This window comes from Macaca thibetana, chromosome 18 (assembly GCF_024542745.1).
Source record: "Macaca thibetana thibetana isolate TM-01 chromosome 18, ASM2454274v1, whole genome shotgun sequence".
In the NCBI taxonomy this organism is placed as follows: Eukaryota; Metazoa; Chordata; class Mammalia; order Primates; family Cercopithecidae; genus Macaca; species Macaca thibetana.
In genome coordinates, this window is record NC_065595.1 from 30,579,208 (window position 1) to 30,604,525 (window position 25,318).

General features: G+C 41.5%; 1 protein-coding gene across 3 annotated transcripts in view; it reads left to right on the plus strand.

The window, feature by feature from the left end:
• MYO5B (myosin VB) overlaps positions 1–25,318 on the plus strand; it is a 393,467-nt gene that overhangs the window by 152,071 nt on the left and 216,078 nt on the right. For all 3 annotated transcript variants that reach the window (XM_050767677.1, XM_050767678.1, XM_050767680.1), the window contains exons 3-4: positions 9,629–9,800; positions 12,585–12,729. In XM_050767677.1, the coding sequence (XP_050623634.1) occupies positions 9,629–9,800; positions 12,585–12,729 (317 nt within the window). The remainder of the gene's footprint in view (positions 1–9,628; positions 9,801–12,584; positions 12,730–25,318) is intronic.

Consider the following 25,318-nt stretch of genomic DNA (forward strand, 5'->3'; position numbering starts at 1 on the left):
CTTAGCACAAGACTGTTTTTAGAGTGGATCAGGCTTTCAGGGGATGCGGAACTTGGTGATGAGGTAGCTTCTGCATGCTCTGCTTGGAGCACCTCTGTGCAGGCCAGGCCTTCTCTCTCTTGGCCCCACCTCCCTTTCTGACTGCTTGACTCCTGCCCTCTAGTGTCAGGGAAAACTCTCCTTGTTTCCATGGTTTTTAATTTAAATTTCATTTTTCAGCTGAGTTTGTATCTACTATCTATCACCCACCTTGATGATGAGTACTCCCTCTGGGCAAGGCCCTGATCTAGCATTCATGAATGAGAGGAAGACAGGGGAGCATGTGAGCTTTTCAAAGACGAACAAACTCCACCGTCTCAGTATTTCCAAGCCCACCCTGACATTTGGAGGGCCAGAGCAAGAGAATGTAACCCTACATCTGTTTAAAGTATATTTTAGCAAATTATTTAAATCTCATGTTTTTAATTAAAAACATTTTTGAACATTTACTGTTTTAAAAATATAGTTGCAATTCTATTCAATCTCTATCCAGCTGCCAATATGTAGGATCACTATCTTGGTTTGGGCATGTTATACCTGCACATATGTGTCAACACATGAGTAGTATAAATTGTTCAGTATTTCAAAGCATTCCTCCTCTGTCATGTTGCAGGGGTTGCAAATACTTAGCACCCCTGGAACCATGACAAGAGCACATGGAGAAGCAAGGACTTGGACCCTCGGCCCAATTAGAAAATGATAATCCATTATGAAAGGATCTTTTGCATGGGCTATCTGAAAGGAAAGATAATGAGTTTGTCCTCCCTTTTACTTAAGCATCTTTGCTGCCTGATTCTTCCCCACACTCCAAAGCACCAGTACTGGCATTGTTTCTCCAGTACTGGCAGTGTTTTAACCCATGAACCTCAAGGCAACTGGGCACTGTTGTCTTGTTTCAAGAACACAGGACAAGGTGTGGAGAAGTGTTTCTCTGGGGCCTGAAGGTGTTAGGCACCAGAGCGGTGTTGAGCATTTCAGGTCATGCTGTGACAGCACTGAATGTTGATCCCAAGGACGGAGGCACACCATATGTTCTTTAGTAATTTATATTATGTGATATTTAATGCCCTCTGCAACACAGTGTCAGGGAAGGGGTCCCTCTTGCTTGGGTCTAAGGATGGTACTGAACATATCAAGACATTATAGCAAGGTCCTATCAAACATGGTTCCTCATGTCAAGAAGCTATAGTCTCACAGAACCACTAGGACTATTGTCCTTGCATATTGGTGCACTCAGACTCATATACCTTGAGAATGCAGAGCACTTGTCTACTCAGTGCAGCTTAAATGCCTGCTGTGCACACATCTGGCAAAACCAGAGAGCTCAGAATGTCTGAGGGATACCCTTCTGAAACCAGCAAGGCTTCTTAGTAGAGGTAGAGTTGGATTACTTCTTTTAGCTGGCCATTTTAGTTCTTATCATAATGCTGGTTTTTGGGTCTCCTAATAATTTTTATTTTTATCTTTATCTTGCTTTCAATTGCTCAGTTATCATGGTTATACTGTACATACACAAAATGTTTTAGCGTAAAATATAATGTATATAATTATCTACTGGTAATATTGCTACCACTGTAATTAGTCATCTTGTCTAAAGAGTCAAAGTGTAAAAAAATTATGGTAAAATACACATAATGACTCAACATTTTCACCATGTTTAAGTGTACTGTTCAGTGGCGTTAAGTATATTCACAGTGTTGTGCAAGCATCACCACCGTCTGCAGATAAGTACTCTTGAAGCTCTTTCTAATTTATTGTCATTGACCTATTTTTCCTGCGAATTTTTTCCCCGCTAATTTTTTACCCGTATGTTAGGATGCTTTGCCCAGCTGCTTCAGATTGGAGATGAGTGGGGCAGCAATTTGCGCCCCTGTCTCGAACATTTGGCAATGTCTGGGCACATTTTTCGTTGTCACAACTGTCATGAGGAGGATTTGCTACTGGCATCTGGTGGAATGCTTCTAAGTGCTCTGTAATGCACAAGGTGGCACCCCCACAACAGAGAACTATCCAGCCACAGATGTTAACAGTGACAAGGTTGAGAAACTCAGGTTTAAGCCCATTGGGAAAGTGGTCTGGTCTGTTCATTGCTGAAGTACACCAAGTTAGGAGTTAAACTGGGTCTCCATAGTTCCGACAGAATGTGTAAGCAGTGCAATAAATTGAAGTCAAAAGATTAACTTTGACTCCGTATTTTTATGCTGCTGTAATCTTGTTTATAATTCAAACTTCTTAATTGTGTGTTGACCAGGCAGTTTATCAGTAGCTTTTCATTTATAGACTTTTCTTCTTTTAATTACTTGCATCACTGTTCATTCATCATTCATTCATTAAAAATTATTATTGAGCAATTATGTGCCAGAGTCTGATTATACAACAGTAAAAATGACATATCTATATCTTTATGAAGTTTTCCATCCAACTTACAATGAAAATATACAATATAGGGTTTAGAATATGAAAAACTCAATTTCAAGAATCTGGAGAAGTCTTTCTAAAACAGTGATGTCCATGGCAAGCTATTTGACGCTACTCCACCCACCCTCTTATCTGAGCCTCTGAGTCCTCCAACTTCACACGTTTTTTTTTTGTTTGTTTGTTTGTTTGTTTGTTTTTTGTTTTTTGTTTTTTCAGATGGAGTCCCACTCTGTTGCCCAAGCTGGGGTGCAGTGGTACAATCTCGGCACACTTCAACCTCTGCCTCCTGGGTTCAAGTGATTCTTGTGCCTCAGCCTCCTGAGTAGCTGGGATTACAAGCGTATGCCACCACACCCAGCTAATTTTTGTATTTTAAGTAGAGACGGAGTTTCACCATGTTGGCCAGGCTGATCTCGAACTCCTGAGCTCAGGTGATCTGCCAGCCTCTGCCTCCCAAAGTGCTGGGATTACAGGCGTGAGCCACCATGACTGGCCCACACTCTCTTTGAAGCCCTTTTGGATACTACTTAGATTTCCTGCTGACTTCTCAAAGCAGGAACGCTTAGGGTGTCAGAGATGATACCTTCATGCTTTGCCATGTTTCCTAGCCCCCTTGCAGTTCAGTGGGACCCTGTGATTACTTTTTTCGAGTGGGTGTGCTAGGTAGAACTGATGTCGATCACTTCAGGTGGAAGCAGAGAAGAACCCACGGGAGTTTGCTGTGCTCTTCTCTTCCTCTGCCTGTTGACTGTCAGGCAGCATGTTGGTGTCAGTGTGACCTTAGAGAGCAGAGCCTCAGTACCAGCCAGTCTTACACACCTAGCATAAAAGAGAAATAAACATTTGCAGTATTAAGCCACTGAAGTTTCAGGGTTAATTTGCTACTTCCTCATGACTTAACTGAATTTCCTAATTGGGAAGGTTACATAAATCAGAGTATTTTATTTTTCAAGTAATTGAGTGCCTGTGTTGTGCTTCGTGGTGCAAGAGGAAGAATAAGAAGGTTCTCTTTAAGGAGAATAAGCTTTCTGGGGACTGGAGAAGATGGCAGTAAAACTTAAACACAGGACTATTAGAGAATGAGACACAGCAGAACAGTCATTAAATGTTTGTGTTTTTTTGTGCTTGTCTAGGACATAGCATAAAACAACCTTTTAATGAATATTAAATGAACCTAGAGCCACATGCTTGCTACTATAGTGAGGGTAAGTGGACTTCAGCTTTGAGGCTTCCTCTTACCTGGGAATAGAGTTTCCTGAACATTGTTTTTCTTCTAGGATAGCTGTTGTAATTTCACAAATGAGAAAACCCCTGCACCCATGCACCTAAGTTAGAAACGTTCAGCCAATGAAGTTGGAAGGACCCTTGAAGATTGCTGAAACTAGGCTTCCCATCTTACAATTAGGGAAACTGAGGTTCCTGGAAGTCAAGTGATGGGCTCAAGGCCTTGTAGAACTTGGGTTCAGTTTTTCTCAACTTTGGCTGTGCATTAGAAACCCCTGGGGAACTTAAAAGGCAAAGCCTAGGTTTCAGCCTGACTAATTAAATCAAAGTCTTGGGATAGGATGTAGGTTATCTTTCTTAAAAGCTCTCCCAGGGATTCTAGTGTCCTGGGAGGGTTGAGAGCCGCTGCTTTATTTGATGGACCAGGACTTGAATACAGGGGTTAACTCCTTTTCGGTGCCATTTCCACCTCTGGGTCAACACCAACTGCTTGCCAGTTGGTAACCCTGTTTTTACTAGCATATCTTTTTTTCTAGATCTTCTGGTTCCATGGGTAGATAATAAAAGCCAATTCTTTCTCCTCTTCTGTCCACTGTATGATTATTATTAGTTCCAAATATTTGGGAGTGTCATTCAAAGACGTTTTTATGATTATACCATCTTGCTGTTGTACTATGTAACATAGACATAGATTGAGGTATGGGAGAAGTTATCAGTGAATCAGACTTTTCACTAAACTAATATTTTTTGAGCACCTACTAAGTAGTATAGAATCATAGGCCCACAGGGCTTAGAACAGTCTAGGCCAGCACTGCCAATAGAATATTGGCTGTGGTGAAGTGTTCTGTATCTCAGTTGTCTAATGTGGCAGTCACTAGCTACATGTAGTTATTGGACCCTTAAAATGTGATGTGAAAGAAAATAAACTCTTAGAAGCCAGGATCGTGGTGGCTCACACCTGTAATCTCACACTTTGGGAGGCCAAGGTAGGTGGATCACCTGAGAGTTCTAGGCCAGCCTGGGCAACATGGCGAAACTCCGTCTCTACCAAAAATACAAAAATAAGCCAAGTGTGGTGGTACATACCTGTAGTCTGAGCTACTCGGGAGATTGAGGCAGGAGGATTGCTTGAGCTCAGGAGGTGGAGGTTGCAGCAAGTCAAGATTGTATCACTGCACTCCAGCCTGGGCAATAGAGCAAGACTCTGTCTCAAAAAGAAAAACTCTCAGGACCCCAAACTCACTGGGCCAAAGGGAGATTTAAGCTTGGGAACTGAGTCACGCAATACTGCTTTTCTTCTTTTCCCAAACAGCTGTAATTTTGCAGCCCTGTGTCATAGCCTCATCTGTAAGCTGTGCTCCCACAATGATAGAAGACCACATTATCTCCCCAGGTGGCTTTCCTCACAAATTGCTTACAAGGAAATTTCTTGAGTCCCTAAATCTTCCAGGGTACATATCACTCCTATAAACTAGGCCTACAAAACTGAGTTCTGTGGACTCTCACCATGACAATGTCAATTACCAGCTTATCTTCACAGGTACAGCACAAGGACAAGACCAGAAATCATCCCTCTGCCTACTCTGAGACAAATGCACAATGGACTTTTTCATTTTCTCTCTTTTCACATGTAAAATATGGATTTACTGAGGCTCATCAGAGCCTCACAAGAGTGTAACCATTTGTCTCACTGCTTACCCTCCTTCTCCCTCCCTTTTTTCCCCTTCTGCTTGCTCTTTCCCCTTTAAATACTGAAGTTCCCAACCCCCCTTGAAGTTTCCAAACCCCCCGGACAAAGCATAGGCTGCAGATGCTCATGAATCTTATATTTTTCCCTGCCTGCATCCTCAGCCTTGGCTAGACAAACCTCTGTTAATCGAGACCTGCCTCAGTCACTTTGTGTTAACAGTGGCTAGTGTGACTGAGAAACTAAGGTTTCAGTTGAATTTAATTTTATTAATTTCACTGAAATAGCCACATAGGGCTAGGAGCTACCCTCCTGGAGAGCTCAGGTATAGACCAGTTCCTACTCTAGGCCTCCTGCCACTCACACTTGTCTAGTCCTGCTTGTCAGACTGGGACCAATTGGGGACCTCCATCTGTTCCTGATTCCCGGCTCCTAGTTGCAGAAAGGAGCCAAGGTCCACTCTGAGTGGTGACAAAGCATTAATTTTGTGATAAGTGTTAACATTTAGCCTCCTTTTCACCTCTAAAGGCCCAGTTAATATGGAGTGGATGGAATCTTTTGTGCCAGAAAGTTCATGGCCCCGATCACTGTCATAAACACTTAGATGTCAAATAAAACCATGTTAGCTGTAAATGCCAGACACTAGCAGCAGTATTAGAATCAGATTCCTGTTATAGGAAAAAATCTGTTGTCAAGTCTCTCACTCCTTCCTTCCCTCTGGATGTGCACACACCCCAGAATCTGCAGCTTTGGCTGCTGAGCTTGCAGCCCCTCTTTGCTGCTGCTCTGGGCATTTTTACTCCTGATCAGTTTTACTGAAACCAATACCACTGCTTTATTTGTCAATGGTTTTCACAAAACTGCATGTGTGTTTGCCTCCACGTGCTTGGGGGAAGAGTCTTTTTTAAAAAAATATTTTTATTGCCATAGGTTTTTGGGGAACAGGTAGTATTTGGTTAGGTGAGTAAGTTCTTTAGTGGTGATTTGTGAGATTTGGTGCACCCATCTCCCAAGCAGTATACACTGAACCCAATTTTGTAGTCTTTTATCCCTCACCCCTTTTCCTCTAAGTCCCCAAAGTCCATTGTATCATTTTTATGCCTTCGCATCCTCATAGCTTAGCTCCTGCTTATGAGTGAGAACATGCAATATTTGGTTTTCCATTCCTGAGTTACTTAGAATCTCCAATCCCATCTAGGTTGCTGCTAATGCCATTAAGTCATTCCTTTTTATGGCTGAGTAATAATTCCATTATATATATATATAAACATATATAAATATGTATATAAAATATATAAAAAACATATACACACGCACACACATATATATATACACACCACAATTTCTTTATCCACTCATTGATTTGATAGACATTTGAGTTGGTTCCAAATTTTGGAATTGTGAATTGTGCTGCGATAAACATGCATGAGCAAGTATCTTTTTCATGTAATGACTCTTTTCCTCTGGGTAGATATACAGTAGTGGGATTGCTAGATCAAATGGTAGTTCTACTTTTAGTTCTTTAAGGAATCTATACGCTATTTTCCATAATGGTTGTATTAGTTTCCATTCTTGGGGGGAGAGTTGAAGAGATTCATCTGAGAATCGAGAGGAGGCCAGCATTTCTGCCTCAGGAGTTGAAGCCGTTGGGCTCAGGTCCCGGCTTTCTAATCTGAAAGAGGAGTGGCTGAGTGAGATGAGCTCTGTGGCTCTGCACCTGGCAGTCCCTGTGCTGCCTGCTGAGCTGGGTGCAGAGCCCGGAAGAGGAGGGCAGCTGTGCTCCCTCAGGTCTGGGGACATCTCCACCAAGGTGTCTTTGGGATGCTTTGTGAGGAGGGAGGTCTGATTAGAATCCTGGTGATACCACTAACAGTGGATGAAGAAGGCTGCCAACTCTAGAATTGAATGAAATAAAAATCAGCACTCTGACATTCTCCATTTCCCCCTGTTCCCACCTTGTGGAAATTTGTCTGCGTCATCTACGTGATAGTTAATGGTTCACTGGTTTCCTGTATAGACAAAGTTTAATATAAATAAAAAACCTTTTCACAAAAAAGAGCCTTGATTAATATGAAGAAAAAAACAGGGAACTGTATAAAGGAAATCCCACTAACAGAGATAACCAATGATATTTTGCATGGTCATTCATCTAGGCTTTAATACATTTTTAAATAAAGGGAATCCTCTTACACACTTTATTCCTATAGCATACTTTTTTTTTTTTTTTTTTTTTAATTCAGAAGAATGCTATGAGCAGCTGCCTGACTGTCCCTATAGTTTTTCTTTCACTGTCTATAGCTTCAATGAGAACATATCTTGGCTCACTTGTGAAATTATTTCATGAGACCAAGGAAGAAGAGTTCATCAATGAAAAAATTCTGATTTAGGTGTTGCCTGCTAAGATATAAACCTCCAGAGATAAACCAATCTGTTCCCACAAGTGGTGCACCTGTTTGTCTACCCTCTTCCTTGTTAGGGTCTTGTCAGTCTGATAATATAGCTGATAATCTTTTACTTGCATCTCTTTGGTTACTGATTAAGTTGAATAGTTTTTCATCTGTTCATGTGTTATTTTGTGATTTGTATTCTAGGTACAATTTTCTGTTGGGGTGTTGGTTTTCTTTTGGATTTCTTATAACTCTTTGTATATTAAGATTAGGAATTCCATCATATAATGCAGAACCCCTGTCCCCTTTTCCCTTTTCCCATTTGACTTTGCAAATGGTAGGTTTTATGATAGGTTTAAAGTTTTAAATTACGGTCAAATTTATGAATATTTTCCTACATGTTTTTGGCTTTTACATAATTCTTCAAAAGTTCTTCCTTCCAAAACTTACGCAAATATTTGCCCAGTTAAAAAAAATTTTTTTTTTATGTTTGTTCTATCTAAACTTATTTTGGCAAGAGAGAATAAGAATAAGAATACTGGCCTTTTTTTTTCCCTAAATGGCTAGCTAATTTACTTACCAATACTACTTGAAAAGATCCTTTTAACCTTTTATTTGCAATTTAACATTATAACATACAAATTTTCTCTATGTGCTTGTGTTTCTTTCTGTATCTACTACACTTGATTTATCTCCCTATCTTAGCATTTTCATTGCTGGGTTTATTAATATACCTTAAGATTTGATAACCAAGTCCCTCTAAAAATGGGGTGGGAGGAACATTGATATTTATATTATCTTAAATATTGACTGTTACCCCAGTAAATGAGTCTGTGTCCATGGGATTTCCTAAAAGGTTTATGTAAAATAGAAATTCTTAAAATATGATCTAAAAGTCACCTGTATCAGAATAACTTGGGAATGTATTTTAAATTTCAGGTTCCTGAACCCTGCCTCAGAATTCCTGATAAGTAAGTTGGGCTCAGGAAACTTTTTATAAGCATCCCAGAAGATTTTTAAGAACAGTATAAGAATCTTAGCACTCAGATAAAACATGGTGAGCAGCAGCCAAGTTCCTCCTGTTTAAATGTTTAAAAACATCCCACGACCTTCTTATAAACTACCCATGTAGATGTACATGTGTGCATACAGGTACTGAGAGTTACAAATGTATCCTGTCGATGAACATTTTTGAGTACTTAATGTTGTCCAAGTGCTAGGAATACAAGGATAACACCTCGCATCTGAGATTTGACCTTAAAATGTGTAATCCTACTCCCTGGTTATGCATATATATATATATATCAAACTCCTAATATATTTTAGGTGAAAGCAAAATCACTGCCCTAAACGAACTTGCAGTTAGTTGGGGAGGAATATATGCACAAATGGTTCAACTTGAGGTCGCTTATAGAGGGCAGTTCATCAGATACAAGATGATCCAAATAAAAATGGTGTTGGTCAATGGGGGAGAGTATATGAAGCACCAGCAATAAATGGGGGCCAATCAAGGCAGTTTTTCTAGATGGAGGGAAAGAACAGCACTCCAATTGCAACTGAAATTAAAGAGTCAGTATTTTTCCCTTAAGAAGCAATAGAACACTCTCTTAGAACTGGTTATGTTTCCTGAGCTCTGTGTGTCAGTCTTCTACCTTAATATCGTGGGGTTATGTTACCAGCAAATTTTCCATCTGGACTGGTCTCCCATGGGAACACAAGTATTTTGTTCAGCTTGTCTTTCTTTAAAACATTATTTATCTTCATTACTTACTATCATGTTAAGATGGTGATTCCAGCTAAGAAGACAGGACATTGAATACAGACTTAATGCTTCATAACCATCTTTTTGTGTCTGCTACTTGCATGTCCTTAGATTCTGGAATACCCAATTGACGTACAACGCAACCAGCTGCCCTTCTTACGGAATCCAGATATCTTGGTGGGAGAAAATGACCTGACTGCCCTTAGCTATCTTCATGAGCCTGCAGTTTTGCATAATTTGAAGGTCCGTTTCCTGGAGTCCAACCATATCTACACTTACTGTGGTAAGTGGGGGGCATCTGTTGGCTGCATGTGTTGGAAAGTGCTTACTAGCTTTAGACTTGCTCAACTCAAATGCTTAGGAGTCCTCATTTCACTCTCATTTGTAAGTACCTCTCCTCTGAAACCCTTGAAAGGTTTGCAATCAGTGAATGTGGCTTAATTAGGCTGCCCCAGTCTCTGTGGGATGATTGGTGTTAATCATGGATCAACCAGGGAAGAAATGGGTCACACCATGTGGTGCGACTGGCTTAGCTCAGTCCTTGGAGTCCTGGGAGAGGAGTAAGCATAGCATCGTGCCTGAGCTAGGTGCCTGCTCTCAGCACCAAACCCTTGTTTTGTTTTGCCTTGTTTTATTTTCTGCTTGAAAAGCCTGCTTTTCTGTGATCTCACTTGCCTCTGTTTGTACTGACATAAAACCCAATGAGTATTTGTCAAATTAGTGAGCAAAATGCATAACATACTTAAACAGTCCTGAAATTGTATTTGATTTTCTTAAAACTTCTCCTTTCCTATATTGCAAATTCTGTTCTCTCTCTCTTTTTAAAGAGTATTGCTAAGTGGCATAGCGAAAATAGAACCCTACAAACCGTTGTTTGAGAGGCAAATTGGGGATCTGGGTGGGGATTCCGGCTGCAGGGCTTCTTTGTGGGAGTCGCTCCTTTGTGGTCTTGTCCTGGGTGGGAACGCCTGGCACGTTCCCTCTGGTCTTGCTCATCGTCATAAGTGACACCTTGGGCACTCAGGGTTTTTCACTTTTATATTCCACTTTGGTTTGGAATTCGTAGTTTTAGCTACTAAGTTAGTTTTTCTTCCAGATTTCAGGAGCTGTCAATAGCAGGCTGATTCCAGTGCTTGAGAGCTGTGGTTTCCCAAAAGCTCCTTCACTCCAACTGCTGGTGGGAGTTTTATTTGAAACAAATTGACAATTATCAGAGCCTTTAATAAGATATTTACTTCAAAAGGAAGACTTTTAAAATTCGACTCCTATTTTAGGAGAAAAAGATAAGTGACCATCAGGTTCTGTTTTTAAAGGAATCCCCTCTAAGATGTCCTAGTGTCTATATGTATTTATCCAAATGGATCTTGACTCCTCCCGTTCAAGCTGTTCAGAGTGACTGAATGGCACAGAAGTCTGAGTCATCCAGGAAGCACTAGATGCTGCTCTGGAGGGGCCAGGATGTTTAAGGAAAACACGTGACTTCGGAGTGTGATACGGAATGTGAATTGCATGCTACATGAGTTAGAATCTTACAGAACTCTAATAACAAGCAGAACCTGTGAGGCTGTTCCTAAGAGGATTCTCCAAGTGATTAGTCACATTAGTGGAATTTATCAGGGTTCTGGGCCTTGTATTTTGGTCTTTTCAGGCAAACTTCTGTCAAGAGGACTTGAGTGTCTTTTTTACCCCTGGCCCTTTCTCCTTTATGTGGAATAATCTGGTTTATTACACTTCGCGTTCATAGCGTCTCTTTTCAGACACCAGAAGGGAGCACAATGTTGGAGACTTCCCATCTTAGCAGCCGCCCTTTCATCGCCTTCTCCTTCCCAAGTGACTAGAAAAGCTTCTGGTTTTTGTACCTCAGTCAATGGGTCTTCTGACATCCAGAATGTGATCTGATGGAAAAGAAAAAAGCATATCTCTGTCTTGTCTGAAAGATCAAATTCACACTTTTTTCTTTCTATAGGCTCAAATAACAACCTGCCTCACCCATTCATAAAAGATTATCTGAACCTTATAGCATTTCCTGATTTCTCAATCAACACGTATTTACTGAGTCCATCATTGCAGTGTATTCTTTAGGGGACACAAGGTGTAAGGGAAAAAAGTTGAGATGTGGTATAATAAAAAATAGCAAACATGCAGTGCTTACTATACAAGGCACTGGTCTTAAGTGTTCTTTTTTTTTTTTTAAGACAGGGCCTCACTCTGTCATCCAGGCTGGAGTACAGTGGTGCCATCATAGCTCACTGCAGTCTTAGACTCCTGGGCTTAAGCATTCCTCTCAGCCTCCTCGAGTAGCTGGGACTATAGGCCCATGCTACCATGCCCAGCTAGTACTTTTTTGTAGAGAAGAAGTCTCACTGTGTTAACCAGGCTGGTCTCGAACTCCTGGCCTCAAATGATCCTCCTGCCTCAGCATCCCAAAGTGCTGGGATTAGAGGCATGAGCCACCATGCCTGGCATTTTCCCTTGCACCATGCGTCGTTTTTCCTTAGGATGTCCCAGATAAATGCAGTTGTTATCTCCATTTTATATAACAGTTGAGGAAACTGAGGTACTGAGAAGTAATTGCCAAAAATAACATAGTTGGCTGAGCCAAGATTAGATCTCAAGATAGGTAAATTGTATTCTCTGTTCACAAGTTATTTGTATATTAGTTAAGATAACCAATATACAAATGAGAAAATGTATAATCCTTTCCCAGATTTTAGTTCCGAGATGGATTTTTAAGTCTCTCTAATATACACTGGTAGAATTTAATATCCTCTTCTCTCTGATCCTGGAACACCTTGCACATGTCTATTTTATGAACTCAATTTTAGCATTTGTGTGTGTGTGTGTGTGTGTGTATGTGTGTATGCGTGTATGCTTATTCCAGGTTGTAGGGTATTTGGAGACCTGAAGCACACAAATGAGCCTTGATTGAGCTGATTGATTGGTTAAGACTGGTTCTGCTGCCCTCTCATTCTTTGGTTTTTGGCGTGTGTATGAATGGGTGGTTGCCTTGAGCTGATGCTAGGTGTCTGCTGTGCTGTCGGAATCTGACCACCTTGTCTGTTTGCAGGTATTGTACTTGTTGCCATTAATCCTTATGAACAGTTGCCAATCTATGGACAAGATGTCATCTATGCCTACAGTGGCCAAAACATGGGAGACATGGACCCCCACATCTTTGCTGTGGCAGAAGAAGCCTACAAGCAGATGGCCAGGTGAGAATGTCCTCAGCCCAGAAGTCCTCCTCAGTAGTCAGTGAGCAGGAAGGGGAGTTTTTACCTTCCTCTGCAGCGATGCTTACAATGAGTTAGTGAGACTGGGATTGAGGGAAACATCTTGGAAACAAAGCAGCCCAAATTCTATTACTTACCTCATTTCCTCATGCCTTTATCTTATTCTTCTGAACTTGAACATAGACTTGGAGAGCAGTGACTCTTTAGACTTATTTCACTTTTTTGAGCAATGGAATAAATCTCTTGCATTTCATCTCTCTTTGACTTCCTTTTGGCCCCTTTTCCTCCCTTCATGGTATAATATAATTCATTTGATAGCAACTCCATTCACCTACCCCAGCCTGATCTACAGCTAGTCTCACTGAAGACTCCCTTTTGAAGAAACCAAGACTCCTTGACAACTTCTTGAGATGCCAAGCACTGGAGGGCAGAAACTGAAGTTTCAAACTGGCAGCTGTGCATAGTGGTTTGGGGTTTTTAGCCTGGAAGTGGAGCTCTGTTTAGGTATTTAAGTAGATCTTCTCCTTATTGCCGTTATTCTTTTCACCCTGAAAAATAGCAGGTCTGTTTGTCAGAAAATGGGTTGGGTGATGGGCTATAACTTCAGCATAAAGTAGGGAGAGAGAGCTTTATCAGTGTTTTGGGGGAAATGCAGTTCTCAGTTAATGCTAAAATGCTAGATTCTTTCAGCCAAGTTTTTCTCGTCACCTCTAGAGAACATTTTTTGGAGCTGGCAACATATAGCAAAGTCTTTTTGGAGAAGGAAAGCTATTTAGATTAACTTAGTAAAAGGAGTTAGTGATTTTTATAGGGGGAGAATCCCATTCTAGGTGGTCTGTGCTTCAGTGGATTGCAGGGTATCATTTTCATCCCAGCGAAAGTTTCCATGAGGGAAGACTTTTTTATGGGCGTCCATGCAGATTTATAGTGCTTTATTGCTGGCTGTAGAGATCAGTATATAAAAGGTCTGCTTCATTATAGATACTCAGTGATGTAATCAAAATAAGCACTGATTGGAGAGCTGACAAATCTAATAGAATGATCTGTAACTATTTCTCCAAAGAGTGGAGCTAAAATTATTGCAACCTTTGACTTTTCTCTAAAACCAAATGAAAGACCACACACTATCTTAATCTGCTATCAGGGCTCAAGTAGAAGTCCCTTAGCTTGGCAACTCATTGACGTGCACCTCCTACTCAATTGTGTGTGTTTCAGAAGATTGTGTGGAGAGAAGAATGAGCATTAGCATGTTGCACAGTATGCAGCCTATGCATGAGTTTCTTTTGGAGGCCATGGGTATGGCACAGAGGAGGGAGGCCTGGGAACTGAACGGATTCTGTGCTTTGGAAGAATCTATTCACCCGAGTCTACATGCACTTCATGTGAGAACGGCAACACTCTTTCCTCCTTTAGAAGATGGTTTATTTATGGTTCTGAAAGAAGGTGGGTGTGGCTTGGTTCTTACCATGCTCTACCATGCCAACAGCTCTGAAAACTCTCTAAGATTTGTCCTGTCATGACTGGCCTTCACATTTGGTTGCTTTCATCCCATTCTCTTAGCCATTGCACTTAGGCATGTCAGAAGTTTCCATTCTTCATCAAAGCTGCTTATGGACCACTGTAGGCTTGAGAATCTTTTAGCTTTCCATCCTGAGGAATCTTCTAGCTTTATCCAGCCTACAGACCCTCTTGACAAGATTCCTGTGTTCTTCCCTGCAATGCCTGAAGCTGAGTCCATGGTTATCCTACACTTGGATTATTTCACTTGCTTGGGACCTTTGCACCCATTATGGGGAAGGGGATGTGTGGGAGTCTGGGGTGATAGTGGTGATACGGTCTTGCCCTAGGGCAATGAATTTAACAGTAGAGAGTTTGGATGTTAAAGCTGAACTGGGATCGCTTCCTTAAGGATTTTCTTTAAGGTTTTAAAGTTTATACTTGTTTTACCACTGGGTCCCTAATTTTGCTGAAGTTCTTGTGCAATTTTTCTTAAGAACATACATTAGAAGTAGGAAGACCAGCACATGTGGCCACAGGGGAGAGTTTTTTTGTTTTTTGTTTTTTTTTCTTTTTTGATATGGAGTTTTGCTCTTTCACTCAGGCTGGAGTGAAGTGGTATGATATCAGCTCACTGCAGCCTCTGCCCCCGGGTTCAAGCAATTCTCCTGCCTCAGCCTCCTGAGTAACTGGGATTATAGGCGCGGGTAACCACACCTGGCTAATATTTGTATTTTTAGTAGAGATGGGGTTTCATCATGTTGGCCAGGCTGGTCTCGAACTTCTGACCTCAGGTAATCCACCCACCTCAGCCTCTCAAAGTGTTAGGATTACAGACGTGAGCCACCACGGCCATCCGAGAGCTATTTTTGAATTAGTTCTGTTGTCAGCAGCTCAGGGTTTCTGTTATTGATCTGAGAGGTACATTGGAAGCCTCAGCAGAATCTGTTGAGCCAAGAAATAAGGGTGACCCATTGGTTAGATGCAGGACAAGTTTTTGCTGTATTTCCTGTATGGGCCTTCTCTATCAGTTTTGAATACTAGAACACATTCATTCAACAGTACCTCTCAACTGTGTTGTGCTTTTTCTGACTCATCAGTAGTCATTGAAATAATTATGTGGTTCAAGTAGCCATAGGCTAGCACAGTGTACTTTGAATTTGAGCCTTCCTAACAGCTGGGTGAAATGAAAGGTGTAAGAAACTAACATTAATAGTTTTCAGTCTTTGGAGACTACAGCTCAGGTGGCCTTGGACTCAATGATTCTCTTCATTCACCGGGGACTCGATTTTCTTTCTTGATGTGGCTCACACAGAGACTCTTGATGGTTTGAGTGGGTGGGGAGACTCTGTGAGAGCATGAGGGGCTAAGTATAGATCTTTATTCCCCCTCACACACACCCACCCACCAAGAGTTCCAGGAGAGAACTGCTAGTGCTTGGAGGAAAGTTAGAGGAGATATCAGTAAGAGAAGAGAATCGAATCGTTTCACTGGCCCTATCTCTGTCATATTTACCAAGTCTGGGCTTGAGGGTGAATACAGATTCACAGTGAAGAAAAAGGGGGTGTTAAAATCCTATGAAACATCAATCTGTCCACTGCATGAGAATCCTGTGAGGAAGGGGCTGACCTCCACTGCTTAGCTCTGTGCTTTCTACTCCTCCTTCCCCGTCTGAGACCCAGAAGGCCCACTCCCTCATTTTACTTTCCTCAACTTCAGCCTCAGGTCTTCCATCAAATCATTATCAGCAGATGTTTATAAAGTATCAGTTATTTGATAGGCTGAATACTGGCCACTAGGAAATGTAAGACCTCACCCTGCTTCTTAAGGGCCTCACTGTCTGATGGGAGAGAGAAGACATACGTAGGCCAAGAAGCCTATAACTGCAGGAAGTATAAGTAGAAACTGTGCCACGGTGTCATTTAAATTGAGTTTGAAGATCTAATGTCACAGATCGTCCAAGAAAACTAGGATTTTTAGCTGGGTCTTGATGAATTGGTAGGATGCATAGAGTGAGAAGAGGGCCTCTAGGTGGATGGAGTAGTGGACCATGACCTCAGAAGTGGTGCATCAAAAGATATCACAAAACCTCAAGATACTGCGTTACACTAGGATGTCTACAATCAAAGATACGATAACTAGTGTTGGCAAGGATGTGAAGAAATTTGAATTCTCACACACTGCTAGTGGGAATGTAAATTGTTGCAACTGCTGTGGCAAATAGTCTGATGGTTTTTCAAAAAGTAAAAAAAAAATCCCCCTATGACCCAGCAATTCCGTTCTTAGGTATGCACCCAAGAGAAATGAAAACACATTTTTTTTTTTGGTTTGTTTTTTGAGATGAGTTTCACTCTTGTTGCCTAGGCTGGAGTGCAATGGTGCAATCTCAGCTCACTGCAACCTCCGCCTCCCAGATTCAAGCAATTCTTCTGCCTCAGCCTCCCGAGTAGCTAGGATTACAGGCACCTGCCACCACACCCAGCTAATTTTTATATTTTTAGTAGAGACAGGGTTTTGCCTTGTTGACCAGGCTGGTCTCGAACTCCTGACCTCAGGTGATCCACCTGCCTCGGCCTCCCAAAGTGCTGGGATTATAGGCGTGAGCCTCTGTGCCCGGCCTGGAAACACATATTTACACAAAAACTTAAACATGTTCTTAGCAGTGTTATTCACAATAGCCAAAAGGTGGAAACAACTTAAATGTTCATCACCAGACAAATGGATAAACCAAATGAGGAATATCCATACAATGGAATATTACTGGCCATAAAAGGGAACAGAGAACTGATACATGCTACCACAATGATAAACCTTGAAAATATGCTAAATCAAAGAAGCCAGATACAAAAGACCACGTGTTGTCTGATTCCATTTCTATAAAATGTCCAGAATGGGCAAATCTATAGAGACAGAAAGTAGATTTATAGTTGCCTAGGGCTGGAGTTTGAGGCAAAATGGAGAGTGATTTCTGAGAGGTATGTTTTTTGTTGGGGTGGTTTTGGGGGGGTGATGAAGTGTTCTAAAAATTGGTTGTGCCGCTGGATGTACAACTCGGCAAATGTACTAAAAATCATAGAATTATATGCTGTAAATGAGTGAATTATGTGTTCTGTGAATGATAATTTAATAAAGCTATTGTAAACAAAAAGACATGGTCAGAAGACTGTACCTAGGCAAGTTTAACCTGCATGGTGAATGGATCTGCAGGGGAGTTCTGGGCTGTGAAATTAGAAACAAGGTGAAGCCAGACTGTGGAGGCCTTTGCAGGCTGGGGTGAACTTCGGGGAAGAAGTGTTATTCTATTAACAGAGTACAAAGGTGGCCAAACGAGTTTGGGAAACCATGGATTAACCAAGTTAAACGTCTTCCTTTAAGGCAGAGCTTCTCAGAGCCTTTGTGTTGACACGCCTTCTGAGTTTCCAAGATAGGGATCCATTATGCTGGGTTTGCAAATCATATTTAGACACAAAACTATTTTCAAAGATTATTTCAAGGGACTAATGTTCTGTGCAACACTGTCTGGGAAATGCATAGAGCAATGGAGAAATTTTAGTGTCTTGGATAAGGAAATAATATGATATAAGAGATGTTCAAAGAAAATCTTTTCTCTGATGGGTCCTATTTCTTAATGATCCTTTTCTTCTCCATATTCCTGTACATTTCCAAGGATAAGAATACTTTCTCATGAGAAGCTTAGCTTGTTGTGGAAATAACTTATCTGTATCACGTGGATGAAAGGCAGGGAATTATAAAGTATGAGACTATGTGGCACAGTGTTATGTTCTATTTCTTTTATCTTCCATGCTTTACCCCAGGGCATGTAATTGGTGCTCAAGAAAGAATAGGAATAATTGACTCATTAATGCATTTAGTTCTCAGAGTTGCTGTCTGAGATTAGTTATCCCCACAATACAGATGAGGATAGAGACTTTTGGATGCTGAATAGTTCTCCAAGGTCATGAAAACAGTAACTGGGTACAGATGGAGTTCAGACCCTGTGTTTGCTGCACAGCTTCCTCCATTAGCTAAGAAAAATGGTACTACCTCCCTAAATGGGCAGAGATGGAACCCAGACCCAATCTGATTGCCCAATGCTTCCTGTATTAGCCAAGAAGGTATTCTACTTCCCTTAATGGGTAGCAATGGAATTTAGACCCAATGTGTTTGCCCCAGAGCCTCCTGCATTAGCAAAGAAGCCCTACTGCCTCTCTAAATTTTGTCTGCTCAACCCCAGACAGTCTTGTCAGAACAGAGCAGATTCTGGTCCCCCAAGTAGCACTGAGGGGCAAAAGGGATAGATCTTTGTCCTTACAGTTTTGGTGTGTTTTCTAGCCTTGTTGGTGGGAGTGTGCCGTCTTATTTGGCTGGCCGTGTCTGATTGCTTTTTTGAGCCGTGTGTTTTATTTGTGCTGTTTCCCACCCACCTTCCCCACCCCCCCGCCCCGCTGCCCTGAAAGGGAGTGGGGATGCTGCAGAGCAAATCTATTTGCTCAGGTAGCCAAGGTAATAGAGCACCCACATTCCCGTCTGTCTCTGCTGTGTTGCCAGCTGTGACTAATAATGAAAGATGAGATTGCTATTGCCTGGGGTCCAGGCAGGAGTGTGCAGCTCGGAAGCCTTTGGAGGGTGGGACTGGTGAGGAGTGAAATGCACGCTTACCAGAGTGAGAGCCATCCTGGAGGACAGGGTTTGGAGCCCATGAGGGTGAGAGCCTATGCTTGACAAGGATAGGGATTCTAGTTAATGGTCCTGGTTGCGCTCTTGGAAGAGGGTCTCTTGCTCGACTTGGATCCCCGTAAGTGTGAAGAGCATGTAGAGAATTTGATGGTCTTCCAGGGAAGCAATATGGAAATGAGTGTCCATAGTGAAAAACCCAAAAGTGTCCTTCTTTGGTAAACAGGAGGGAAGAGGTTGCAAGGCTGATCGTATGAGTGGAAGTGAGAGGCTGTCCTCTGTTGCCAGGACAACCCTTAGTGAACACATTGACTCCTCAGGGCAATGAGAGAAATTCCTGATTGTGGAAATACGTTGCAAAAAGGAAAGGGAGCGAGGAAGCTATGCATTTTCCATTTTTGGAGGTCAAAACAATAATTAAAAATAGAATTGACAACTTTATCTTCCTAGTGATGGGGATGGAATACTCTGGGATGCATGAGAATAGACTCAGGACTTTTGCAATCACCTCCAGGCTACAGATTCTATTGAAATTGGATCTTTGGAAATATGTCTTTCAAAAAGAATTATACAGAGGTGACCTAAATCTTCATGTTGCTTTGAGATCAAGTGTTAAATAAAACGTCGGTTTCTTCCTTCAGTTTTGGCATAAGGTGTTTTGTTATTCTGGTTATTCACGGTTCGGGGAGGTTGGGGATGTGGAGTGCTTCCTAACTGAGCCTCAGGTTTTCAGTGAGAGAATGTCATGCTGATGTGAGTGTGGAGCCAGGTTTTTCCTGTACGTAGTGTGCTGTGCAGGAGTATGCAGGGGTTTGTCCCTCATAACCTCATCTCTCCCAACCTGCCATGTGTCCAGGGCTAAACTATCTGACCTCTGTGGTTCTCAGCATCTTCACACTTTGAGGAGAACATTGGCCTTGCCTCTGAGAGGAGCTTGGATCCAGTGAGAAGTCATGAAGAACCTTTGAAAGCTCTTGAGTGCTGTAAGACTTTGGGTATAGTTGTTACAGCTGACAGATTCATGGCCTATGGTTGAGTACAGTGAATAGTGGAGTCCCTGGGAAGGTCAGTGAGTAGGGAGCAATGACTGGGTGAATTTTATAGTAAAGTCTGAAACCAGGACTTCAGTCAGCCCTGAATTTTGGATGAAGTTTTCTTTCCTGTTCAATATAATTTCAAGTAAGGGTTCGTCAGAATTGCTTTAGGACAAAGTATAAGAGATGCTCAAGAACACAGACATGGTTTTTAATCTCTTCTCTGGCATTGTCTCATTTCTTGAACATGCCCTGAGCATTCCACATTCAGATTCCTTCCTGGGATGTTCTGGGCTGTTCACCTGTCCCCGTTGTTCCCTGCTCACCTGGGTCTCTTGTTCTGTGACCTCCTGCACAGCCATGCCAGTGCACGCCTATCTTCCTCCCCTAGGGATGCTACAGCACTAAGGTTTTGTGAAATTGTTTTGATCCTTTTCAGTTTCTTAGATGGTATTATTGTTTGTGTCTACCTATCATATTCAAATTGCTAGTTTTACTGTTAAACTTTCTGAGTAGGGGAAAGTTATTTAAGTGTGCAGTGAATATGGCTAATGATGACATCCCTATTTTAAGAGAAATTGATAGTGAATGGTTATTGCCATCTTTTAAAATTGTGCATTTAGGAAAGAATAGGAGAGGCAGTTTCCTTTGTCTGCCTTCTATGACCCTGCAGAGGTCATAAATATTATTAAGAGTTGCGTATCTGCAGTGTACCCAACATGATTTGTGAGGTTAAATCTCAAATTGAAATCATAGAGCTAAGAGATATTTTAGTTTCTTAATATTCACTATTTTACCTGGAGAAGCACAGCATGTTAGAAAGGAGAGAGAGCCTGCGTCACCCAGCGGAAGTTAGTTGTGCAGGATACTGTGTTCTGGGCAAGTGGTCTTTTAGATGCTGCCCTACCGTTCCCAGTATAGGAGACTTTCTCAAATGTGTTAAATTTTTAACAGCTTTCATTGTCAGGAGTTTCTCTATCACACAGCACTCTGCTGAGTATCCATTTGCCTTCACCCATGGATCTTAGCTCTTCCTGTGCAGCTGTCCAGGATAATAGTCATTTTCTTATATAGCAGCCCCTTCTGTCCTTGCCCCCAACTCTGGCCCAAGCCTCCTGGCTCCCACTGCCACTCCTTATGAGCATGGCTTTTCCGACACTCTCCTGTCTGGCCACCCTGAGATGTCATCTGGTCTTTCTGTCTGATGATGATGGTTGCTGGATGTGGTCTGTAGGGTGTGAGGTGATGTGGTACTCATGCAGAATTTCTGACAGAGCCTGCAAATGCATTTATTTTTGGCAGGTGTTTCATGTTGCTGACTTACTATAAGTTTACAAGTCACTAAATTTCCATCCCTTTCTCTGCCCCACCCACGTGCACACTCAAGAACTGTTTTTATCACAGCTTTAGTGGGATGTAAATAGCAATAAACTGCACATATTTAAAGTGAAGTCACACACATTAAATTGCACATACAATTAGACATTGTATAGTATACACCCCTGAAACCATCACCACAATCAAGATAGCAAACATTTCCTTAACTCCCAAAGTTTTCTTGTGTTTTTTTCTTTTTTCGAAGTCTCCCTCCACCCCCAGGTAACCCCTCATCTGGTTTTCGGTCAGTGTAAATTCAGACTGCTCTTAAGGTATGTTGCCTTCATCCTGCATTTGCTCAATTGACTTTTTTTCCCTTTGGTATGCTGAGCAGGATTCTGTCCATATTAAATTTCACCCTTGTACTTGTGTTCTGTTATTTTGTGAATGTATCTTTTTGAATTCTGATTTTTTGCATCTGATAGATCAGGTCTCCCTAGCATGATGCATTGCAGATGTAACGAGTCTGTTGTGTCATTCTTATCCGGAAGTGGTAATCTGGATAGATTCCTGTAATGTGCATGGAGCAGTTATTTCTCCAGGTACTAGTCATTTAATCTGGTAGAACTAAACATTGAGTCAGGTGCTCGTGTGTATTAAGTCTTGCTAAAACTTGCACACACTGGGTTGGTCAATCATGACTTGTTCTCGGAGCACTCCTGGTTGTGTGTGAGGTGGACTGACACAGACCCTAGTTAGCGTCCCAGCTTCACCCGGGTCAAGGTCCTTCACTTAAGGTGTGCCATTTCTTTATTGGAGCAAGGGCATGTGTGTGTGCACTTGTGTCCTTAGGTCACTGTAAGGCATACATGGGCTCAAGCATTGGAGCACTGAGCACGGAGCCCTGTGCAGGCAGTGCCCCCCTGGGTGTGGGCTCCTGTGGCTCCTACACACCATTCTGGTTACACAGCATTTTCCTGATGTCAAAGTCAAACTTGTCACCCTACATGGATTTCTTTTGGAATTAATAGTGGTGGTGACATGTGAGTAGGATTTAGTTTTTCAAGGTGTCCAAAATAATTTTCATTAAAAAAAAGCTAATAGAATGTGAAGCCTAGCAGGATGAAATGGCATTGCTATTTACATCGTAGTAATGCCTTTCACGCTGTGTTAACCACTCTTTCTTTTTCAACTGTGTATTTTCACATTTATATCCCAGAAGACAGAGCAGCTGAAAACCTAGTCTGCCAATGGACTTGAGTTTTGCAGCAAAGGAAGATGCTGGGAAGTGAGGCGGCTAAGAGTTGAGTGTCCAGGACAGCAACGAGACTGGCTTAAGTTCTTAAAACACAGTAGCTGTGTGACCCTGAGCAAGTTCCTCAGGTTCACCTCAATTTGCACCAGGGTTTGTGTCTCTAAGATAGGGATAAATGTCATGTCTAACTCACAAAATTGTTAGAATTAAATCAGTTGATAAATGAAAATGCTTAGTATGATTTCTGGCACAGAGTGAGGGTTTGCTGAATGTCAGGCACAGTGGTGGTGACAGTACTAATGGCACATCACAGGTGTCATATCCCTCATCATGCCACAGAATCCAAAAGAAGGAAACAATGGGAGAATTCATAGTTGAGTAAGATTCCGTTAATAGGTTGCCCTCAGAACAGATTTTACTTTCAGGGCCAAGTGAACAGTATAAGGATAGCCAGTTCCATGTGCTCAGTGAAATTCTTTTGGACTTTTTAATAGGTTTTTGCTTGGCAACCAATTATAACTTCTATAATTCTAATTTCAATTTGTCTAGAGGAAATATAGCATAAACTATACCATGCTTATGCATTTATTATATATAAACCTTTATTATATAATGCATTTATTATATATAAACCTTTATTATATAATGCATTTATTTTATATTTATATGTATATATATGTGTGTGTGTATGTGTATGTGTGTGTGTGTGTGTGTGTATATATATATATATATATGTTCTACAGTTAGAGTGAAATTGCACTGTTAGTGGCTGAGCAGCCCCAGAATAGTGTTTAAATGTGGACATCACTGCCCTTTTGGTGATGCTATAAACTTCAACAGAAAATAATATATTACATTGCAGGAACCAAATAATTATTTGATTGTATATAGCCGGTTTTTTGAAAGATGGCTAGGCAGACACCACTGATCATGTGGTGGATGCCAGAAAGCAGCTTTTCTTAAGTGGCTGGAAGTGATAATCCCTTCTGGTACTTGCAGTAGTGAATCAGTTGGTTAGAGCAGCAATCTTCAAACTGCTGGGGTGTGCTAGTTTTTGGAAGATGACTCACTAGAATATGTGAAGAAAATATTAAAACTTTATTTGTTTACATCTTTTTAAAACTTAAAATATCATTTGTGTATGTTTTATACTATGCATAATATAGTACAGTGTCACAGAAAACAATTTATAAACAAACTATAAGCATGCTCACAGTTTTCTGTATTGATAGGGATGCACGTCAAAAGTAAGATAACGAGTATAATGTCCAGGGAAGTGTCTCAAGCCACATATGCAATGATCTTTGTGGAGTAGTTCATATTTCAGAGGAAAAACTGTCCCTCGGCCCCCTGCTGGGGTCCTTGTCATTGTACCTTTACAGTGGGGTGAAGATAAGAGAAGGTGGCCATTCCATCATAGGGAATATAACTGAGAGTGCCGGCTATTGTCCCTCTATTTGTGTCATCTGTCTAACCTGGGTTAAAGAGCACTGCACTTTCTAGTAGCTCTTTGATTCTATTAGGATATAATAAACATACACTGTTATAGGACCAACAGGTTCATATGCCCACTGCACAGTAACAGACCAGTTACACTGAGACAGCAGGGTTTGCAGCAGAGAAAGAGTTTAATGATCACAGGGCATCAAGAAAGGAAATGGGAGGAGATCCTTAAATCTACCTCCTTGAGGAGCTCTGGGCTGAAGTTTTTAAGGGGATCACAGAGGGCGAGGGGCTAGACAACTGGGATTGTGAACTGGTTGGAGGAAGGGTGATGAAATCATCAGGATGTGGAAACTGCATTCTTTGAGTTAGCTTCTCTTGAGGTCCTTCAGACCAGCTATGTCAGTATCACTGGTATGCAGGTCTTGACCCGTAGATGGTACTTAAAGCCTTGGGAATGGATGATGTCAATCAAGGAGAGATTGTTAGGGAGGTGAGAACTTCCCAGATCTCTGAAAGAAAATTTTAAGTGGAAAATGTTTTTTAATGTTCAAGTTGTTATCTATAGAGCAGTGAAGGGGAGCTATAGTCTTGTAACAGGGTCTCTGTGATTCTAGGACAGTAGGCACCACACAACTATGAGGAAGAGAGTCGGAAAGCAAGCCGATGTCATGAACACTGAATGTGCTGCAAGCTTGGTTTATTTTCATTTTCCCACTCCCTTCTTCCCTGATTAATTTTATACAGTTCATAGGGACAGTTTCAGTATGATAATGAAGTATTGTGACTTAAAGGAACTCCCCAAAGCTCTTTAAAAAAAATCGTAGAGATAGTTAAAATTAAGTCCCAGTGTATGGCTAGTCTACCTGCTCTTTGTCCACAGCAGATACTTGGGAAGGCAGGGAACCTGTCTGGGTGAGGAATACTGCAGAAAGGCCTGCAGGCAATGCAGCATGGCCAGGAGAAAGCCCCATGTCTGTGTCCTTTAGAACCACCGTGGACAGGCTTAAAAGCAAATGCCTTTGAACCTTCCTGGCTCCTGCCCCTATTACAGATCGATAATGTTGGAAGCCAGAGGGAGGGGTGTACCTACAGCCAAAAGATGACGGAAATTAATTTGGTTCTCTGTATTCCCAGAACTAGAGAATAAAATGATTCATGATTGATGACTTGCTTTTAAAAAGATGTCCTTTTTGGTCATAAAGGGAATTAAACCTTCTCTACAAGAGCAAGTACCAAGAATACTTAGAATTATGGGATGTCTTTTTAGAAAATGTCTTGTACCTGGTAGCAGAGAGAAGGAGAGAGGTGGAATCCCAGCACCCGGGACTTCTCTGCTTAGTCACCCTTC